This window comes from Saccopteryx leptura, chromosome 11 (assembly GCF_036850995.1).
Source record: "Saccopteryx leptura isolate mSacLep1 chromosome 11, mSacLep1_pri_phased_curated, whole genome shotgun sequence".
Classification (NCBI taxonomy): domain Eukaryota; kingdom Metazoa; phylum Chordata; class Mammalia; order Chiroptera; family Emballonuridae; genus Saccopteryx; species Saccopteryx leptura.
Genome location: NC_089513.1, coordinates 2,881,516 through 2,902,500, shown reverse-complemented (window position 1 = coordinate 2,902,500; position 20,985 = coordinate 2,881,516). Strand labels below are relative to the sequence as shown.

Genomic DNA, 20,985 nt, shown 5'->3' with positions numbered 1-20,985 from the left:
CATTCAGGCCTTCAGAACTTTGGAGGAAGGATGATTGGTGGACGAAGGCCTCCCGTTGACTGGCACGTGGTCTGGGGAGGGGTCGCCTTTATTTTTTTTCCCCTTGAGGGTTTCTAAGCAGGAATTTTAGACAAGAGATTGGTCACCTCCATAGTCCCCGCTGCACACCGGCCCAGCTTGCTTCCCAGGCGACAGGGGCCATGTGTGCCAGCAACGCAGCACCCTCTCTGCGCTCAACAGCGTCGAATGGCGTTGGGTTGAGAGTGGGCTCATCCTCTGTGGTTCCAGCCCGAATGTTTTCCGTCTGCGGCTGCTAGGCACCCTCGCTCATGGAGACCTGGCCCAGCGGAGGACAGACCCCCAGACTGCACAGGTGGGGAGGGCCCGGAGGCTGGCCAGGTGGCTGTGTGATGTCAGGGCTGTTGATGGGCAGGGAAGTGACTCCATGGGAGGAGCCTGGGTAGGACACAGGTTTTCTTAGGGACCCTCCCTTTGTTTTTTTATTATTATAGTAAAATACATATAACATGAAGTCCATCATTTTCACCGTTCTTCAGTGCATGGCTTTGGGGCATGAAGCACATTCACGTTGTGCGGCCATCACCACCGTCTGTCTCCAGAACTTTTCATCTTCCCAGACTGACCCTCTGTCCTCGTTACACAACTTTCTCCTTCCCCTCCCCCAGCTCCTGTGGACACCATTCTACTTCCTGTCTCTCTGACCCGTCTGGGTCAACCAACAAGGTTTTGCAGCCGTCCCACACGTGGCCGTCCCTAGAAACGCTCTCTTCGCCCATCATGGCTGGGGCGTGACCGTGACTTGCAGGCAAAGCCGCCCAAGCCACTCTCGCCGACGTCATGTAGGTAAACACCGGATTTCACAAACGCATCTTCTGAAGACAGAACTTGTTGGAAACTTACGGCACTTATTGTTGCTGGTGGGAGCGGCCCGCGTGTGGCAGTGTGGGCGCCTGTCAGGAACCCGGCTCTGCACCCACTGCCGTGGGCGGGGGCGCGTCCTGCTCCGTGACCAGCTGACCGTGCGGCCCGGAGCAGCTTGTTTAACCTCCGCACCTCCGTTTCCTTGTGTGGTTGTGGAGAGTCACCGTGGGCTTCCCCCTTGCCCTGCTGATGGGAAGCTAATGCCATGAACAGAGGCAGAGCACCGGGGATGCCGTCGGGTTCCGAGTGAGAGTGCGATAAACGTGACCTCTTATGACTCAAAGAGGTCAGAACGCAAAGCCTAGCGCTGGCTGAGCCGATGGTCTGGGCACGAAGTGTTTATCTGGAAACAATGACATTATTTCTTTCAAAATAACAGGATCATATCAGTCCTGCTTAGAGGGACAGAAAGGTCTTTCTTTCTACCCGGGCGAATCATTATCTCTGAATGTATTTTATTACTATTTAGGGTTGGTCAGGTGTCGTCATGGTAAAGATGCCTCTGGTCCCTGTTGTGGGCTCCTCACCCTCTCTGCAGAGGATGGACGTCCTCGAGTACACGGTTCCCTTACGGGTGGCCACAGCAGATGCTTGAGAACTGTCGACCTCAGGCCTCTCTTCCTCTGCGTGGGGCTGGGCTTTGTTCATTTCCTCTCTGAATCTGTGCCCTGGGGGCGGGGCACGGGGCGTTACTGCAGGTGCTCCCTTTCTCTCTCCTCTCATCATTTTTTCCTCTTTTTTTCTTATGAACTTGAACATGCTTGCCATTCTTCCAAGCAGCTTCCCAAGCAGAACCGAGGAAGGCAGACAGGATAGACGGAACCCAGTGTGTTGCTGGCAGACGGGCGCTGAGGACCCGAGTGTCCATTTGTTCATCATGGAGAGGAAGGCGTCCCGTGGGGATAGCTGGGACAGAGTGTGTTTTTTGTTTCTGATGCTCTCCATACGAATCTTCTAGTGTAAAACTTTTCCTTGGATGTTGTTTTGACCAAACCTTGTATGTTTCCCCCAAGACATGGTCGCAGGGCGGACTCACTGTGTTCCAGAAGAAATACAAAAGGGGAGATGTCCTTAGACTAGGAACAGGTGCTTAGGCTAAATTTCTATGCAGGGGTCCTGACTAGTTCGCTCAGTGGATAGACTGTTAGCCTGGCATATGGACGTCCCAGGTTCAGTCCCTGGTCAGGGCACGCAGCAGAAGTGAACATCTGTTTATCTCCTTGTCCCTCTCCCCCCTTCTCTCCCTTTTCTCCCTCCCACAGCCAGTGGCTCAATTGCTTCTAGCATGGCCGCGGGCACTGAGGATAGCTTGTTGGTCTGAGTGGAGCCTTAGGTGCTAAAAATAGCTCCATTGCTTCGAGCATCAGCCCCATACAGGGGTTGCTGGGTGGCTCCTGGTCAGGGCGCATGCATAAGTCTGTCTCACTATTTCCCCTCCTCTCACTTATGGAGGAAAGCAAGGACTTGGGGAGGAGCCTGAGCACCCCCTAATGAGGGTGCATCGTTGCTGCCTCTGCTTTGGGTCCCAGGGGAAAATAACGTGAAGAGGGCTCAGGGCCGGGACTCCACCCCCACCCCCACCCCCACCCCGCTGAGCCGCCAGCACCTCTCCTTCGTTCAGCCGGGAGACAACAGTGTTTGCAGCCTCGCTAGGGATGCAGATGAGGAGAGGAATCGTGCACCTGCTGCAGTCTTGGCTCCGGGTGCCCCAGGCAGCCTGGCGCAGCCTGGCGCAGCCCATCACGCTCTGCTCAATAATGCAGGGGGCGTTTGCTCTACCAAAGTGTCACCTGTCTGGGTGAGCCGTGCCTGTGTCTATCTGAAGTGACAGCCATTTCTGAGTGCCTGCGTCTCCCACAGACTCCTCTTTCATCACTCACATCGGGAAGGTAACATTTTCGACAAGATTGTTTCCTCTCCCCCAGCTTGTTTCCTGGCACACCCCCACCCCCACCCTACCCCCGTCCTGGTCCCGGTCGCCGTCTCCCGTGCCCCTTCCCGCGGTGCACCTGATCAAACCGTGATCACTGACAGAGGCTTCCTTCTCCAAATTAAATGAGCCCAACCACCTGGGAATGTTGGAGGGGAAGAGCAGGGGACGTGTTGATGATTCTTAAGGCTAACGAGCCCGGGCGTGGAAACCCTGGCGGAGGCCTGGCGGTGGCTCTCACAGCGTCCTTCCCCATGAGGAATGGACGGAAGTCAGTGAGGTGGCGTGATTCTAGCATCTGTCCTACCTGCTCACGGTCATTTGTATCCGTAATGGAAGCAGGTTAAATACTTCCATTCTGATGTTGCCGGCGGGGATGGAAATGAACACTTCTGTGGAATCATCTCGGCCTGATTCATCCGCACTCCCGTCGCTGACGGAGCCCTAATGAGAATGCCAGGGTGTGGGGTTTATCAGATGACGAGGGGGGAGCCAGTCAATCTCCGAGATTAGAATCACGGCACAGGGCCCACGCAAGAGGCCTCCCCGTGCAGATCTGCTAGGAACCGGTCTTTTCCCTCTGAGGGAGGGGCAGGGAGCGAGCCCAGAGGGCCCAGGGCAGTTACCCCCTCTAATGGGCCACCAGCAAGGGTCATCTCCAGCTGGTGAAACCCTGGGGAGGGTGGGGGAGCTGAGGACACCTCCTAGGACCCTGTTGTGGGGACTTAAAGGGGGGGATGAGGACCAGGGCTATCTTCATGTCCCTATAATTTTCACATTTCCTGCTTTTACAATGACCTTCACTTTGCCTAAAAAAGTCACCTTGCTCCCTTAGCTGTCCTTGTGAAGAAGAGCCATTGGGCTGGAGCTGCTGGTGCTCTCGGACATGTTTCCACTTGGGTCTCGGTCTCTTTTCCCCACGGTGTGTCTGTCTTCTGCACGGCACGGCACTTCTAGAGAAAGTCGCAGGGCTTCCAGCGAGAGGGGTCCTTGGGCATGGGGGGCCCTGCGGCAGCCTTGAGAATTCAAGTTCATTCGTGTGGATTAGTCGGCAGATTTTCGTACTCCGATGCCATAGTCATACGTTGCAGTTTCCCATGTTACTGCCTTTCTTCTTATTCTAGAGACGATATTGCTCAACATCCGAGCAAGTTAAAAATGAAACGTGTTATGTTGTCAGCCGGCCCGTTAGACCAACTGCCGGGATTGCAATGACTCCAGATACCGAAACCGGGGCCCGGCAGGCACGGAACCCCCTCCCCCCGTTCCATTGAAGGAACACGTGTTACGTCATCCCCTCTCGGTCAGGACATCAGATGTGATACATGTGTGTTACCGCGTGTGCGTGGGGACTTTGAGTAGCCAGGTGGGCGTGGACTGGATGCTGAAGGACAGCTTGAATGCTGACTTTCAGAAAGCAGATTGTGTTCAGGGGAAGGACCCATTCACGGGTTGCTGCTTCTACTCTCCTGTCTGGGGACAGCGGAGGCGGAAAGGCCAGGTTCCCGAGCCTTCTTCACCCCCTTGGAACAGGTGTGGGGAAAACACCTCAGTGTTTGCATCATCAAGGTATGGATCCAGGGGCAGGTTCAGGGAGGGGACACACACCTGATTGCTCAGAGCTGAGGACACTAGAGACTGAAGGGAATTTGGAACGTCTCCCCATTAAAAAACAAATACAACTGTCACATTTCCCCCCATCTAAACCCGGCTGTGGAAAAGAGTAAATCTCGTTTTCTTTAAAGAAACAGAGATTTTTTTTTTTTTAAAAAGCCATCAGGCTGTGATTTGAGAAATATAATTTTTATATAAGCTGCTGAAGATCAGATGCTGTGCCTTGTTGTATAATTACACTTCGAGATGACAAAGTCTCTGTGCAGACAGTGTGTGTGTGTGTGTGTGTGTGTGTGCGCGTGCGCGCGTGCGCGTACATTCAGCCATCTGGGCACACAGGCACGTCCTCAGTGTCAGACTCAGCCTGAGCAGGGACCATACATGTGGCCTGATGTCCACTGGCATTCGGATACACGGAATTTTGTGCTGCTCAAGGTGACAGCATGTCTGCAGGAACATGTTGGCCTCCAGAAGGCACATTTCATGATAAAAAATATTAACGAGATTTGATTTTTTAAAGAAAAGTGAAATGTAACCATCAGGTCCAGTTGTCTCATTCTCCTTTGGGAGATAATAGGGTCTAGGTTTTAATTTTTTATCCACTCACACATGCACATACACACACATGAATACACACACACATACATCCACACATGCACACACATTCACTCACACCCACACATGCATACTCATACATGTATGCACTCACACACTGCATGCACACACTCCCACATGCACATACACCCACCCACCCCCACACATGCATACACGATTGCATGTCCGCATATGCACACACCCAAACATACATACTCATGCATGCACAGACTCCCACATGCCCACACATGCACACACACAGATGAATACACACACATGTACATACACACATGCACCCACACTCACACTATTGCATGCTCACATATGCACACCCACCCACACATGCATACTTATACATGCATGCACTCATGAACTGCATGCACACATTCCCACATGCTCACACACGGGCATATACTCACACCCCACACACACATGCACACACACACACACACACGATTGCATGCCTGCATATGAGCACACACCCACACACACATACTCATGCATGCGTGCACTCACACACATGCACCCACATGGCCACACATGCATGCACTCCCTTGATTGCACACGAAGGCTGGCAACACTCTTCCCTCCTGTATTGCAGGTGCTGCCGTGCCCCCCTTTTGGGAGCTGTCCTCTGGGTCCATCAGACTGCTGTGACTGTCCTACTTCAGCTGACAGGACTTGCCGTGCATGCTCACTGTCACACGCCACACCATGTGCCAGGCTCAGGACGAGCAGAGAGTGAAGGGCCAAGCTGTTACAACACAGAAAGAAATAGCAGGAATGCCGCTTTGGAGTCTTTGTTTCATCTGATGGGGAGAGAAGTCACCTATTTCTAAGAGTCATCATAAAGGGGGGAGTTTCTGCTGCAGTTACCGTTTCCAAGCTGCTCGTTCATCAGACTCGGGGGGTGGTGGTATGTGTGTATGTGTGTGTGTGGGGAGGGGGCGTGGGGAGCCGTGAGCGCCCCGGTGGAGGGTGGCAGGGAGAAGATGCCAGTGTTGGGTTGACTTTGTTTTCTGTGATTCAGAGCCTCTCTCATAAGACCCTCTTGGTCTAAAAATTGTATCCATTTACCTTGTTCTTCTAGTTTTATCACTGGAAGTAAACATCTCTACAGATACTGGAGTACATTCTGGGTACATTTGAACTCAGGAACGAGAGATTTTTTTTTTCTTTAAGACGGTTGTAGCTTACATAGAAAACAAAAGATCATGACAAATAGTTACCTACATGGGGAAGTTTTTCAGAGCCCCGCCCCTCCCTCCCTCTGTCTCTCTCTACCTCTCCCTCTGCTTAATTTAAAAAAAAAAAAAGAGCATCTAGAAAAGCAGTTATGAGAACGCACTGATCCTCCTAGAATTAGCCCTAATTAGTGCAGGAAGAGCGTGGGGATTTCTGTCACGATTGCACAGATGCAGCTTTGATTTGGACGCCATTACAGTCAGGTTCCAGAACCCCCGCGATAGGCGAAAATCCGCGAAGTAGCGACCTTATGATTTATCTATATTTTAAGGCTTTATAAACCCTCTCCACACTGTTGCGAACCTTTCCCACACTTACTTTCCTTACTTTATTACAAAAATAATTGAAATATATAAAACTACCTACGTACCGCAAAATGCCACGATACAACTGAGAACCCGCGACACAGTGAGACCGCGCAGAGTGTACCGCGATCTGGCAAGGGACAGCCGCGCTGCTATGAACGTCAGGTGTCCTGTGACCCTGTGTGATGCTCCCACCAGGTACTGAAGTGAAGACGTAGGCTGGTTCAGCTGGCAGTGGAACCCGTTGGCACCCACTTGGCGTCTCTGCCCGTGGTGTATGGAAAGTCAGGGATTCTCCAGCCGCATGGGAGAGATTGGTCTCCGTTCAGGACTGGTGTGTCTGCGTGTCCCCACACCTGGTTACACCCGCACCCCGGTCCTCAAGGCTGGGCGCTCCCATTTCTTCTGTCCTGGGGCATTTATGAGCATGCGCTGCTGGGACTGAAGATGGAGGCTGTTTGGGGACGTGAGCTCCGTGTGGGATTCAGAGGCTCTAGGGACCCCTTTCTCCCATCTCTTGCATTCATGCCCCGAGCGGAGGCGACCCAGCTCGCTTTCTGACAGGGGACATGGTGTGAGTTGCCACAGGGCATCACCTGCATGGTGGAGCGACGTGTCTGTGTTTGGAGACAGTCACTGTTGGTCCTTCGTGACAGCCGAGTGTGTGGTGTGCTGAGCACAGACAGGTGCCTGACGGAGTTCCCTTTCTTCACGTGGGTTTCGGCCATTTGGAGAGGTATTTCATGCCAGGTCTCCTCCTTGGATTTCTAAGTGGTGTCCATCAGGGTGACTTGTCCTTTGGTCAAAGCTGTTTCTAGAATTCCAGGCCAGAACCTGGTGTTTGGGGCCTAACTCACTGACATTGGGCATGTAGACTGGGGCTGATCACTGGTCCTGGTGTGGTGTGGGTCACTTCTAAGGGGCAGAGGGAAGCATGGGAGCGTGCCTTCGCCTGAGCTGGCATTGGGCACGCCCGGTGGGCATGTGCCAGCTGTGAGGTTGTGCCCGAGTATCCACACACGGTCCAGTGGGAGAGACGTCCGTGTGTCCCGTCGGGTTCACGCGAGACTCATTTCCTGTTTGTTCCTCTCATTTCATGTTCCCCTCTCTTTGGTTTTTCAAGGTTCTCCTATATTTTTTTCTCTTCTTTTGCTTCCTGATGTGGCTGAAAATCAAAGACAGTTTTGGTCTTTTAAATGGCGATTGAATCGGTGATGGGGCTCTCTGCTTGTTCAATTGCATTGTGGTAATGTGACCGACTCTGGGCCTCAGACCCTAATGTGCTTGCTGGGAGGGGCCTTGTAATGAGGCGTCTTATTTCTCACTTACCTTGAAATTAAATTCTGGGGCAGTGTGAAGAAGAAGAAATTGTATTGCTTTCAGGAAGTTACCTGTGGATTCCTAATTAAAATTAGAATCAGGTGAAAACCAGGGAGGTCATTTGATGGCCATTCTTTTTTTTTTTTTTTTGTATTTTTCTGAAGCTGGAAATGGGGAGAGACAGTCAGACAGACTCCCGCATGCGCCCGACCGGGATCCACCCGGCACGCCCACCAGGGGCTACGCTCTGCCCACCAAGGGGCGATGCTCTGCCCCTCCAGGGCATCGCTCTGCCGCGACCAGAGCCACTCTAGCGCCTGGGGCAGAGGCCAAGGAGCCATCCCCAGCGCCCGGGCCATCTTTGCTCCAATGGAGCCTTGGCTGCGGGAGGGGAAGAGAGAGACAGAGAGAAAGGAGGGGTGTGTGGAGAAGCAAATGGGCGCTTCTCCTATGTGCCCTGGCCGGGAATCGAACCTGGGTCCCCCGCACGCCAGGCCGACGCTCTACCACTGAGCCAACCAGCCAGGGCTCATTTGATGGCCATTCTTAACAATGGCTTCTGTTGGGTTTTAACTAAAGAACCACTTCTGTAGTGAGTCAGGCGCTTCAGTGATGGGTACGGGGCACTGAAAATTGGTGCCAAAGCGATAGAAAAATTTTTGTTCCCATCACATCAGAGCAGAAGTGGCCTTTCCACTTTGCTCAGTAGAGCGTCACCTTCCTGCCAACCCCCCACAATTTATGTTCATAGATTAGCATCCACCCTGCTAGTAGGAGGAAAGGTAGAAGCTCTGGGTCTGCTTCCCGTGTGCTTTTATTTCCCAGTATAGCCGAACTTGCATCAGAATCTCCTGCCTCTGAGACAGAGGTGAGGTGACTCTCTACAAGTGAGCAGTTACAAATTTGGGAGAAAAAGTGTGTTTCCCAAGACTCCACCAGGCGTTGGGACTGGGCGGTGTGTATCACTTCGGTGTGCAGGGGGGACCCTTGTGTGATGGGGCCCAATGGAGCAAATGTATTTTGCTATAACGGTCATCTGTTTGTGGAGATTGCATTTGCCGGCGTAAGAGCTCGTTTGAGAGGTATAAGCATGTAATCTGGTATGGCGGTATACAGTGTGTCCGTAAAGTCATGGTGCACTTTTGACCGGTAACAGGAAAGCAACAAAAGACGATAGAAATGTGAAATCTGCACCGAATAAAAGGAAAACTCTCCCAGTTTTATACCTATTCAGTGCAGTTCGACGTGGGCTTACACACAGATTTTTTAGGGCTCCTTAGGTAGCTATCCCGTATAGCCTCTACAGACTCGTCACTGACTGATGGCTTACCAGAACGGATTTCTCCACCAAACTGCCGGTTTCCTTCAACTGCTTATCCCACCGAGTAATGTTATTCCTATGTGATGGTGCTTCATTATAAACACGCTGATATTCACAATGCACTTTGGTCATGGATTCGAATTTAGTGAGTCACAGAACACACTGAACTTTCCTCTGTACCATCTATATCTCAACTGGCATGGCCATGGGCTGCTCCGCTGTATACACAGTGTTACGTCATCATCTGCGCATGCGCACATGCTGCCACATCATCCTACAGAAACTGGGAGGGTTTTCCATTCATTTGGTGCAGATTTCACATTTCTTTTTTTTTTTTTTTTTTGTAGTTTTCCGAAGTTGAAAACGGGGAGGCAGTCAGACAGACTCCCGCATGCGCCCAACCGGGATCCACTCAGCATGCCCACCAGGGGGTGATGCTCTGCCCATCTGGGGCATCGCTCCACTGCAACCAGAGCCACTCTAGCGCCTGAGGCAGAGGCCATGGAGCCATCCTCAGTGCCTGGGCCAACTTTGCTCCAATGGAGCCTTGGCTGCAAGAGGGGAAGAGAGAGACAGAGAGAAAGGAGAGGGCACTTCTCCTGTGTGCCCTGGCTGGGAATCGAACCCGGGACTCCTGCATGCCAGGCCAACACTCTACCACTGAGCCAACCGGCCAGGGCCCAGATTTCATATTTCTATTGTCTTTTGTTGCTTTCCTGTGACCAGTCAAAAGTGCACCATGACTTTACGGACACACTGTAGTTTCACCGGGTGGCAAAAGAATAGCCAAGCTTGGTGTTTATCGTAAGCCAGTAACCAAGCGGGGACCAGAGCCCTGGGCTACATACGTGTCACCTCTAAATAGCCACTTTCCACGTTCACAGCTACCGCTCCGTTCTACGCGCTCACGAGGGGAGGAGGGCTGGGAGACTAGGGAGCTGGGGTCTGGTGCTGGGCAGTGCCTGCCGGCCAAGCGGGGGAGCTGAGGGGCTTCTCTGGTGGTTGTTGTGATTGTTGTCATCGCTGGGGCCTTGGATCCAGGCCCGCACTGCCGCTTTCGGAGTGGAGGGCAGAGGGGTCAGGGCGGCTGGCTGGCCGCTCACACAGTCAGTCTGGAACATTCTGTGGCCATCCTGTGGGGCAGTCGAACCCCTTGTACCCATAGTGGTGGTGGCCGTCCCCTCGTCTGTCCTCATGTGGCCCTGAGTGCTCCAGAGTGAGTTGACAGTGACCGCCGCTGTGACCAGAGGGCCGCCGGAAGAGGTGGTGGGAGAACGGGAGGGGCGTGCCCACGGTGCGCAGGTAGGATCGCTGCTCCCAGTGGTCCCAGGGGTGCTTCCCGTGCCCCTGGGGAAGCAGAGGTGAAAGTTTAACCAAGGGAAAAGGGTACGATGAGCTGGAGGAATGGGGCCACACGGCAAGACAGACAAACAATGTGAACATCCCGGGATGAGTAAGCTGGTAGGACATCTGGTTAAGCATCAGTCCGGGAAGGTTCCAGAAGCATAAGGCGCATTGGCTGGAGGCTGACATGGGGCCAGGGTGACCATGGTGCTGCTGGCTGGTGGCCCAGGAGGGTCCCTGCAGCTCCTCCCGTGCAGGCCCCAGCACACCTCCCCCAGGCTGGGGACACCCTCTACCCCAGGCGGGGGCCCTGCCATTCCTGGCCTTCCTTATTTCAGGGTCTGGCCAGTGGCTGCCAGCTGTTTTGTTCCAGAAATGGCATGACGTGGGCAGTCCGCATTTGTTAAGTTGAAAACACCCAGAAGATTCTGAAAATATGGCTATTTATCAATAGCCTCCTCACCCAACACCCAGCCCAGGCTGCCATTAGTTAGAAGAAGCCATTATGACTGTTCTTTTAAAGGGGTGGTTCCCCCTGTGGACAGTTGTGTCTTTTTGCCTTCTTTATCTGGCGACCTGGCCCGTGTCATCAAAGCAGACGTCCTGGTGTTGGGATGGTCCTGCATCATGGGGAGAAACTGCAGTTCCCTGAACCACCCTGGCCGCCAAAGGTCTGGATGGATGGTCGCGGGTTTCCGCGGAGCAGAGCTACCAAGGGCTTCCTCGTGTGCGACACTGGTTCCGTGTTTCTTGTCTGTAGACTCGACTTCCAAAATAAAATCACTGAGCCAACAAGGGGTGTCAGCATTTAAAACTTCTTCTTCCTTCACTCTCTTTCATCAAGATAATCTGAATACTATTCTTTTTTATCCTTAAGGAATTTATTCATCTCTTCCCATCTAACTTTTTAAAAATATGCATATATTTTTCAGTTATGGTTGACATACAAGGTGTCTAAATACTTGATACAGAATTACTCTGGGTCAGTGGTCAGCAAACCGTGGCTTGCGAGCCACACGTGACCTAACATCATGCGACATTTTTAGCAAAGGCCTGCTTAGGAGTACCCTAATTAAGTTAATAACAATGTATCTACCTATATAGTTTAAGTTTAAAAAATTTGGCTCTCAAAAGAAATTTTAATCGTTGTACTGTTGATATTTGGCTCTGCCGACTAATGAGTTTGCCAACCGCTGCTCTGGGTCACCGAGTCATCCAGAGACCCCCACCCCCACCCCCTGCAGGGGAGGTTTCACTGGCAGTACAATGCTGACCAGACAAAGGACAGTCCTGGCGTCATGATGGCAGCCTTGTGGATAGACTTGGGGACTGGTGCTTAGGTAACCTGCATTCCGATCCTGTGTCCACTGCTTCCTGTGTAAGTTGGGGGAAGTTGGTCAGATTCGCCAAGACTCAGTTTCCTCATCTGCAAAATAGGCATGTTCAGGTGACGTCTGGTGGCAGGTGTGGATGACACTCCGCGGTATGGGCTGAGTGAGAGAGTTCAGAGCTCGACTCAGAGTACCGACAGGCGGACATCTCTGATTCTAAGGGGAAGGGTGAATTCTGCAAGGGGGATTAGGAGGCAGCGTCCCAGAGGAGGTGACATCTGAGCATGTGAGGGCCCTTCCCGTCCACCAGTCACCTCCTGGAGAACAGTGGCTGTGGGTACCCAGGTGGGAGGATGACGCGCTGCAACCAGCATCCACCTGGAGGGCTCCCTGGTGGAGGAGGCTGGGCTGAGGGTGCCTGTCGCCAGCAGTAACTGTTGCCCTGGGGCTGTGCAGTTGTCAGCTGGATGCATTTTAGCTCAACCTGGTGACTTCTGGGTGTAGAGTAAGTAGACTGGATGTCCTGGAGGGGGACAGGCTCGGGAGGGGGCAGGACAGGTGACACTCCCCTCTGCTGGGGTGCAGACAGGACAGGCCAATGGCAACTAACTCCCATCCGGGCCGTTTTAGGCCCTGAGGTCCCGTCTCTGAGAGTGAGGACGGGTGACCCTAGAGGAGTGGCCACAAGTTCCCGTTTCTGTTTCCAGAGTCCAGATGAAAGTCGTTTATCTGTGGGAGCCCCTGCCCCCTGTCTGAGCCGGACTGGTCCAGATCAAATGTTTCCTGTACACGAGCAGTCCTTTCATGAGATGGAAGGACCCCATGGTCAGGCAGCTTCCTCTGGTCGCTCCTGAGGATGTGCTGCTGGAGCCGGGGACAGCTTGCAGCAGGCCGCACCTGGGACCTGGGGTCCTCCCATGAGCTCGGTCGGCCCAGCGTGCCCTGGAGCCTTAAATGTCACCATCCACAGTGGGGGGCCTTGTGGCCAAGCCAATGTCCCCAGGCTGGGCTTGCTGGGAGGCAATGAAGGTGACCGGTGCATCTGAGGGGGCCCGGGGCTGAGCATTCATTGTGAGCCCTGGGAACCCAGGCCCGTCTTAAACCTGTAACAGTTCTGGGCAACGTGATAATGTGATTGAACTTGGCAATCATCCTTTAGTGGCGGGAGCTTCACATTTCACACCAGGGCCCCGGGACTTTTCTAGAGCATCACCCAGATGCCAACGCCTGACGTTAAACCCTGGGTCTCACACAGGTGACTGTTTTCCGCAATATCAGCACAGTATTGATGGTCCTGGGACCCCCAGATCCACGAGAGGGATCTGTTCTTCACACTGTCGCTGAGGTGTGGGGATGGCCTGTGTGGGGGGCTACCGTCCCCCTTGTCTGGGGTTCACATTCCCAGGTTTCAGTGACCAACAGCCAACTATAGTCTGAAAATACGACATGGAAAATTCCAGAAATAAAACATCCGTAAGTTTTACACTGCAGGCCATTCTGAGTAGCGTGCTGAGATCCCAGCCCTTCCAGCTGCGCCCGTCCAGGACATGAACCTGCCCTTGGCCGGCGTGCTGCATGTGCTCCCTTCCGACTGATGGCTTCGTAGCCGTCTGGGTTATCAGACCAACTGTCGCGGTGTTGCCGAGCTTGTGCTCAGGTCCCCATCAGTTTACAGTTATCATTGTTCTGTGTCATAATTTGTTCTTGTTGTTCATCTCTTCCTGTGCCTAATTGTAAATTAATCTTTATCCTCGACGTGTACATACCTAGGGGAAAACATATATAGTGTGTCTGGGGTTCCGTACTAGTTGTAATTTAAGGCATCCATGAGGGGGCGTCTTGGAATGTCTCCCCTGCAAATAAGGGCAGGACAACTGTATTCAGAAGGGTTGGATGAATGGCTGACTCAGTTGTCATTGGCCGTGTGTGTGTGTGTGTGTGTGTGTGTGTGTATGAGTGTATGAGTGTGTAGGTGAGCTCACATGTTGTCTTCGGCCATGCATGTGTTTGCTAGTGTGCAGGTGAGCTTATAGGTCGTCATCGGCTGTGTGTGCACACGTGTGCTCACAGTGATTGTGTGTGCCCGCACCCAGGAGTCTTGCTGGGATCTGAAGTCTTTGGTCTGCAGGTGCTGACACTCTCCGCACACTCCCCTGCCCCATGTCCGCACCTCCAAGCAGACGGGATGGTCTCTGTCTGTGCTGTCAGTCATTCCTGAAAGTATGAGTGCGTTTGCCACATGCCCATGGGATCCGGCTCTGATAATGTGATAATGAGTGACTGCATTTAATGAGACACCTGTGTCTCAGGTCCTATCAGTGGATTTTCACAGGGCTTTTCTGGGAAACACCTTCACCCCAAATCTCCCAGGTGGTGAATGGAACACATCCTCAGCTCGCTACTTCCTCAAATATAAAATAATAAAAGTAATAAAAGAGTAAGTAAAATACGTACAATGGTCAAATAATTGAAGAGGCGAGGCATGTAATTATGTCCCCTTGGAAATAAACAAGCGATGTCACACGTTCCAGGATCTAAAACATCCCGCAGTAGGAAAAAAAAAATCAGGATTGATCTAATGATGGATATGCCCTCCACTTCTCTCACTCATGTGACAGCCGTCAGTGTCCTGCCGTGTCCCCTGGGAAATGCTGCCTTCAACCCAACAGGTCACCCTGCTGTGCACGTGTACTCTGCAGTGGGTAGGTGGCTATATGTTCGCTGTTGGCCTTGTTACAGTCAGAAAGGGTATGTTGTTACCGTGGTGAAGCATTCCTCACAGAAGAGTTACCATATGTCAGTGCATGGCTCAGTGGCATTAGGCACCATCACAGGGCTGTGCAGCCAGCCAGCCCACTGGTCATCTGCCAAACATCTTCCCAGACCGACAGCACTCTGTCCCCTATGACACAGCAACGCCCCGTCACCCACCCTCTCCCTTCTGTCTCTGTTGGTCGGGCTCCTCTCGGTCCTCATGGGAGTGCAATCACACAGTGTCTGTTCTTTCTGTGACTGGCTTATTTCACCGAGCATAGTGTTCTTACGGGTCACCCCAGTTGTGGCAGCTATCAGGCTTCCTGTCCTTTTTAAGGCTGGATAATACACCCTGTTCTGTCTGTCCAGCCTTCTGTCCATTGGCACGTGGGCTGCTTCTCCCTTTGGCTCTTGACAATAATGTTGCTTTGTGCCACCTTTCTGGTGTCCCCCTGGGGTGCCTTCTGCCCCCCCCCATGCAGGAGGGGCCGGGGGTGCTCAGTTGCCTTCTCCGAGGTAGTGAAGACCACTTGTCATTGAGGAGTCTTGATATTTATGAAACCCTACGATTCTGTCTGTGACATATCTGGCCCTAAATGTTGACGGCCAGGACCCACCTGATGGAAAGGGAAGGGGGGATATTCAGGCCATCGCTTATGAAAGGAGAGGCCTGCGGGGGGAGGGAGTGACAGGGTCCACTCCCTTCCCACCCAGCTGCCTCCCCAAACAGAGGTCTCTGTGGTGGGTGGGTACCTGCCCTGAGTCAAGGCTCCTTCGTGGCAGAGCGTCCAGGCAGGAGAGGAGGTGGTTGCCCTGCGTGGACCCTAACATTGGCCGCTGAGGTGCAGAGTGGGTGGTCCCCTAAAGTGGGGTCGCCTTGCAGCCCAGGAGCTTGGGTGAGAAGCAGCTCTTTCAAGATGGTGAGCGTGCCGGGGGCGGGGGGTGCGTCCTGGAGCATGATCTACTTCTCACCACGTGTCCTTTCTTGCCCTAGCTTATGTTCCTGAGGAAGAACTGAAGGCGGCAGAAATCGATGAGGAAAATGCGGAGGAGGATGGGCTGTCCCTGGACATTCAGGACAGCGACTACATGGGTGGCGAAGAGGCCGAGATCAAAGAGGGCCAGAGCTACCAGGACTCCCCGGTCAGTACAGCCACGAACCAGGATGCCGGCTACGGGTCGCCTTTCAGCGAGAACAGCGACCAGCTGGCCCATTTCAAAAGCTCCTCCTCCCGGGAGGACAAAGAGGACCCGCAGGGCCTGGAAAGCGCCTCCTACCCCCAGGACAGCTTGGCACAAATCAAGGCTGTGTACGCAAACCTGTTCTCAGAGTCCTGCTGGTCCAGCTTAGCGCTGGACTTGAAGAAGTCCAGTTCGACCACCAGCAGCAACAACGATGTGGGCCCGAAGGAGAGCGCCCCCCCCGCGCCCACGCCCCCCGCCACAACCGCAGGGCCCACCGGCACCACCGCCAGCACGTCCAGCTCTAACTCCAGCTCCTCTAGCACCAGCACCAGCACCAGCACCAGCGGCAGCGCCAGCAGTGGCTCAGGCTACGACTGGCACCAGGCCGCACTGGCCAAGACGCTGCAGCAGACGTCCACGTACGGGCTGCTGCCTGAGCCCAGCCTCTTCAGCACCGTGCAGCTGTACCGGCAGAACAACAAGCTGTACGGCTCAGTGTTCACAGGCGCCAGCAAGTTCCGCTGCAAGGACTGTAGCGCCGCCTACGACACGCTGGTGGAGCTGACGGTGCACATGAACGAGACCGGCCACTACCGCGACGACAACAGGGACAAGGACTCCGAGAAGACCAAGCGTTGGTCCAAGCCCCGGAAGCGCTCCCTGATGGAGATGGAGGGCAAGGAGGATGCCCAGAAGGTGCTCAAGTGCATGTATTGTGGCCACTCATTCGAGTCCCTGCAGGACCTCAGCGTCCACATGATCAAGACTAAGCATTACCAGAAAGTGCCTCTGAAGGAACCGGTGCCAGCCATCGCCAAGCTGGTCCCTTCCACAAAAAAGCGCGCCCTTCAGGACCTGGCCTCCCCCTGCTCCCCTGAGCCGGCGGGGGTCGCTGTGGAGGCTGCCCCGAGCGATGCGGCCAAGGACCCGAAGGCCGCCAACCCCTACGTGACGCCCAACAACCGCTACGGCTACCAGAATGGCGCCAGCTACACCTGGCAGTTCGAGGCCCGCAAAGCGCAGATCCTGAAGTGCATGGAGTGCGGCAGCTCCCACGACACCTTGCAGCAGCTCACCGCCCACATGATGGTCACCGGCCACTTCTTGAAGGTGACCACCTCTGCCTCCAAGAAAGGGAAGCAGCTAGTGCTGGACCCAGTGGTGGAAGAGAAGATCCAGTCCATCCCGCTGCCGCCCACCACGCACACCCGGCTCCCTGCCTCCCACGTCAAGAAGCAGCCCGACTCGCCGGCGGGCTCTGCTGCCTCCGACGAAAAGAGGGAGCCCGACAAGGAGAAGTTGACCATGGCCGGTGAGGCAGAGAGGAAGGTCAAGGAGGAGAGCGAGGACTCCTCCGAGAAGTTTGAGCCCACGGCGCTCTATCAGTACCTCCGGGAGGAGGACCTGGGTGACAGCCCCCGGGGTGGGGTGGACATCCTGAAGTCCCTGGAGAACACCGTCTCCACGGCCATCAGCAAGGCCCAGAACGGTGCGCCCTCGTGGGGCGGCTACCCCAGCATCCACGCGGCCTACCAGCTGCCTGGTGCCGTGAAGCCGCTGCCGGCCGTGCAGAGCGTGCAGATGCAGCCGTCCTACGCCAGCGGTGGCAGTGTGAAGTCCTTGTCCTCGGAGCACAGCGCCCTCCTGCACTCCCCGGGCAGCCTCACGCCGCCGCCCCACAAGAGCAACGTGTTGGCCATGGAGGAGCTGGTGGAGAAGGTCACAGGCAAGGTCAACGTGAAGAAGGAGGAGAGGCCGGCCGAGAAGGAGAAGGGCTCACCGGCCAAGGCCACATCCCCCGTGGCCAAAGAGAACAAGGATGTCCCTAGGACAGAGGACAGCTGCAGCAAACCCCCGCAGAGGAAGGGCCCCGAGACGGAGGTGGGAAAGGCCAAAAAAGAGGGCGCGGTGGATGCCCACACCCCCAACGGCACCGAGCCTCTCAAAGCCAAGGTCACCAACGGCTGCAGCAACCTGAGCATCATCACAGACCATGCGCCAGAGCCGTCCTTTATCAGCCCACTGAGCGCGCTGCAGTCCATCATGAACACGCACTTAGGCAAGGTGTCCAAGCCCGTGAGCCCCTCGCTGGACCCACTGGCCATGCTCTACAAAATCAGCAACAGCATGCTGGACAAGCCCGTCTACCCCGCCACCCCCGCCAAGCAGGCCGACGCCATCGACCGCTACTATTACGAGAACAGCGACCAGCCCATCGACCTGACCAAGGCCAAGAGCAAGCCCCTGGTCCCCGGCGCGGCCGATGCGGTCTCCTCGCCTCTGCGTGAGAGTGCACTGATGGACATCTCCGACATGGTGAAAAACCTCACCGGCCGGCTCACCCCCAAGTCCTCCACACCCTCCACGGTGTCTGAGAAGTCAGACGCCGACGCCAGCAGCTTCGAGGAGGCCCTGGACGAGCTGTCGCCCGTCCACAAGAGGAAGGGCCGGCAGTCCAACTGGAACCCCCAGCACCTGCTCATCCTGCAGGCCCAGTTCGCCTCCAGCCTGCGGGAGACCCCTGAGGGGAAGTACATCATGTCAGACCTGGGCCCGCAGGAGCGAGTACACATCTCCAAGTTCACGGGGCTCTCCATGACCACCATCAGCCACTGGCTGGCCAACGTCAAGTACCAGCTCAGGAGGACAGGCGGGACCAAGTTCCTGAAAAGCCTGGACACGGGCCACCCCGTGTTCTTCTGCAATGATTGTGCCTCTCAATTCAGAACTGCGCCCACCTACATCAGTCACCTAGAGACGCACCTGGGCTTCAGCTTGAAGGATCTCTCCAAGCTGCCCCTGCAGGAACAGCAGAGCATTTCAAAGGTCCTGGCCAACAAGGCCTTGGGCCCGGTGGGAGCCGCCGAGGATGATTTGGGCTCCACATTCCAGTGTAAGCTGTGCAACCGGACTTTTGCGAGCAAACACGCAGTCAAACTGCACCTTAGCAAGACCCACGGCAAGTCCCCGGAGGACCACCTGATCTACGTGACAGAGTTGGAGAAGCAGTAGCACCCAGGTACGCGAGGGACCCCGGCACATTGCACTAAGAGGTCGTCTTCACACTGCACTAGGCCCGGCCTGAGCCTCCAAAATCAGCCCCTCTCCCCTTGGGGGCCGCACGCCCTGTCCGGACCTTGGTTTTTCTTAACACATATTTTGTAGCTATATTTATATGCTTTTTGTTCAACCGTGCATGTTATTTTTCTTTTTCTTTTTTTTTTCCCCGTGAGTCAAAACGTCTGACCTTTATTTTCAACATCAGTTCTTGATGTTAAGCTATCTTTTGTAGGAAACAGTGGGGCACAGGACTCAGAGACACTGACTTAGCAGGAAAGAGAGACACACATCACAATGATAAAAAAAGACGTCCTAAAGAAAAAAAAATGACAAAGTTGCCATGACAATAAAGGTCGTAGAACCTAGCGGTGTCAGATTTAACCCTTTGAGGACTGTAATCGCATCTTCTGTGCCTTTCACTCAAAAAAAAAAAAAAAAAAAAAAGGAATAAAAAAGGCTTAAAGGCATTTCATTCAGATCAAAAGCTGTGTCAGACACAAAACTTATTTAATAATTAAAAGAAGGAGCTTTTACAGGCAGAACTGGTTTGTGAAGGAAGCATGCAATGCCGCTGTTGGAAGACAGGAAGTTGTCTCGGACTCGCCGGGTGGGGGCGGGGTGAGGGAGCCACACCTTGACATGTTCAAAACAAAATGAAACAAACAAAAAAAAATACAAGAAAACCTAGCAACCACAAGCACCCTGGTTGCCACTATGCCCAAACCCTCTGGATGCTGGAAAAAAAAATGCCACTTTTGGCAAAAAAAAAAAAAAAAAAAAAAAAAAAAAAGAATGCAAGCTATTATTTAAATAAATGTGTAAAAATACTATTTCTTTTTTTTTCCTGTAAAATACTGCGGTTTATAGTTATTTACAAATGTAAGCTTTGGTACAAGCTGACCTTTCTATAGCGTGCTGCCTTGGTAAATGGGGAAAAAAATCAAAAAATGGGGCAGACACCAGAGTCCTACCCTTGTACATTTGCATCAGCTTAAAATTAAGAAAAAAACCCTCCTGTATGTTACATATCGTACCATTTTAATCTATTCAACTTTCTTTGTACCTCCTGGCTGTATGCTTTCTCTTTTAACTTTTTATATTGTCATTTTATATTAAATTTCTGTGTATATAATGTAAAACCACAATTTTTTGAATAAAAAAATTTAGTTCCTGCCGCCTGATTTAAATAGAGAAAAAAAAAATTTTACTGGCATTTGCATCTTTCCAGATGCATGTATATCAAGACAGACAGAAAAAAAATTAAAAGAAATGATAAAAATAATGAATAAATGGAGACGAAAAGCAAGGCACTATGAATGATAACGTCTGATGCTCTGTCGTGACTATTGTACAGTCTGTCGGGTTCACCACAATGAAATCCACTTGTTTTCTCAACTGTAAAATAAACCCTCACGCCGTTGTTGGTTTATGTCGATTGTCCCATCCTCGTTCTTTAGCCGGGGAGGTGTGGTCTCAGCAGGGACAGGTCTTGTGCTGATGCCATCAACCCAACGGAGGTCCTGTTCCGCAGCCTCCTGTTACGGTTTGCGGGCTGACCTCTCATGCACACAATAAGTTTGGTGCCTTTAAAAATGCTAATTAACCTTTTTGACGCCACCCCCTCACCCCCGGCTGCCACTGAGTTGAGCCACACAGGGCGTGGTGGTGGGTGTGGGTGGAGAGCATCCTCATGGGTAGCTGACAGGTGTTGACAGCGATACTTTCTGGGCATCCGGGAAACTCAACAGCGTAGGAGGGGCGGTCCTCCTCTGGCAGGGAAGGCTCCGGGAGTGGGTGCGTGGGTAGTGGGTACATTGTGGGGCTAGCTCTGCGTGGCTCCAGAGAGGAAGGTCTGATATCTGCACTTTAAAATATGTACAATTATTAAAAAAAACAACCCCAAAACACAAAAATGAGCTGCCTTCCAATTTAGCATTTAGAACTGGTCTTCTGCAGGTTGCCATGGCACCAAGGGCCACTCCTGAGGGGACCTGCAGAATGCTTGGCAGGGCAGGTGAGCTCAGAGGCTCCTGAGCCCTG

The 20,985-nt window shown here is 53.3% G+C and overlaps 1 protein-coding gene across 4 annotated transcripts in view; it reads left to right on the top strand.

Annotated features, from left to right (window-relative positions):
- The window catches only part of TSHZ1 (teashirt zinc finger homeobox 1), an 81,628-nt gene extending 61,254 nt beyond the window's left edge, over nt 1-20,374 (top strand). For 2 of the 4 annotated variants that reach the window (XM_066352236.1, XM_066352235.1), the window contains exon 3: nt 15,695-20,374. In XM_066352236.1, the coding sequence (XP_066208333.1) occupies nt 15,695-18,897 (3,203 nt within the window). In that variant the 3' untranslated portion in view covers nt 18,898-20,374. Of the gene's footprint in view, nt 1-2,631; nt 2,832-5,934; nt 5,997-15,694 lie in introns of those variants that run through there. The other 2 variants (XM_066352237.1, XM_066352238.1) reach the window with 2 other exon arrangements.
- The last annotated feature ends 611 nt before the right edge of the window (nt 20,375-20,985 follow it).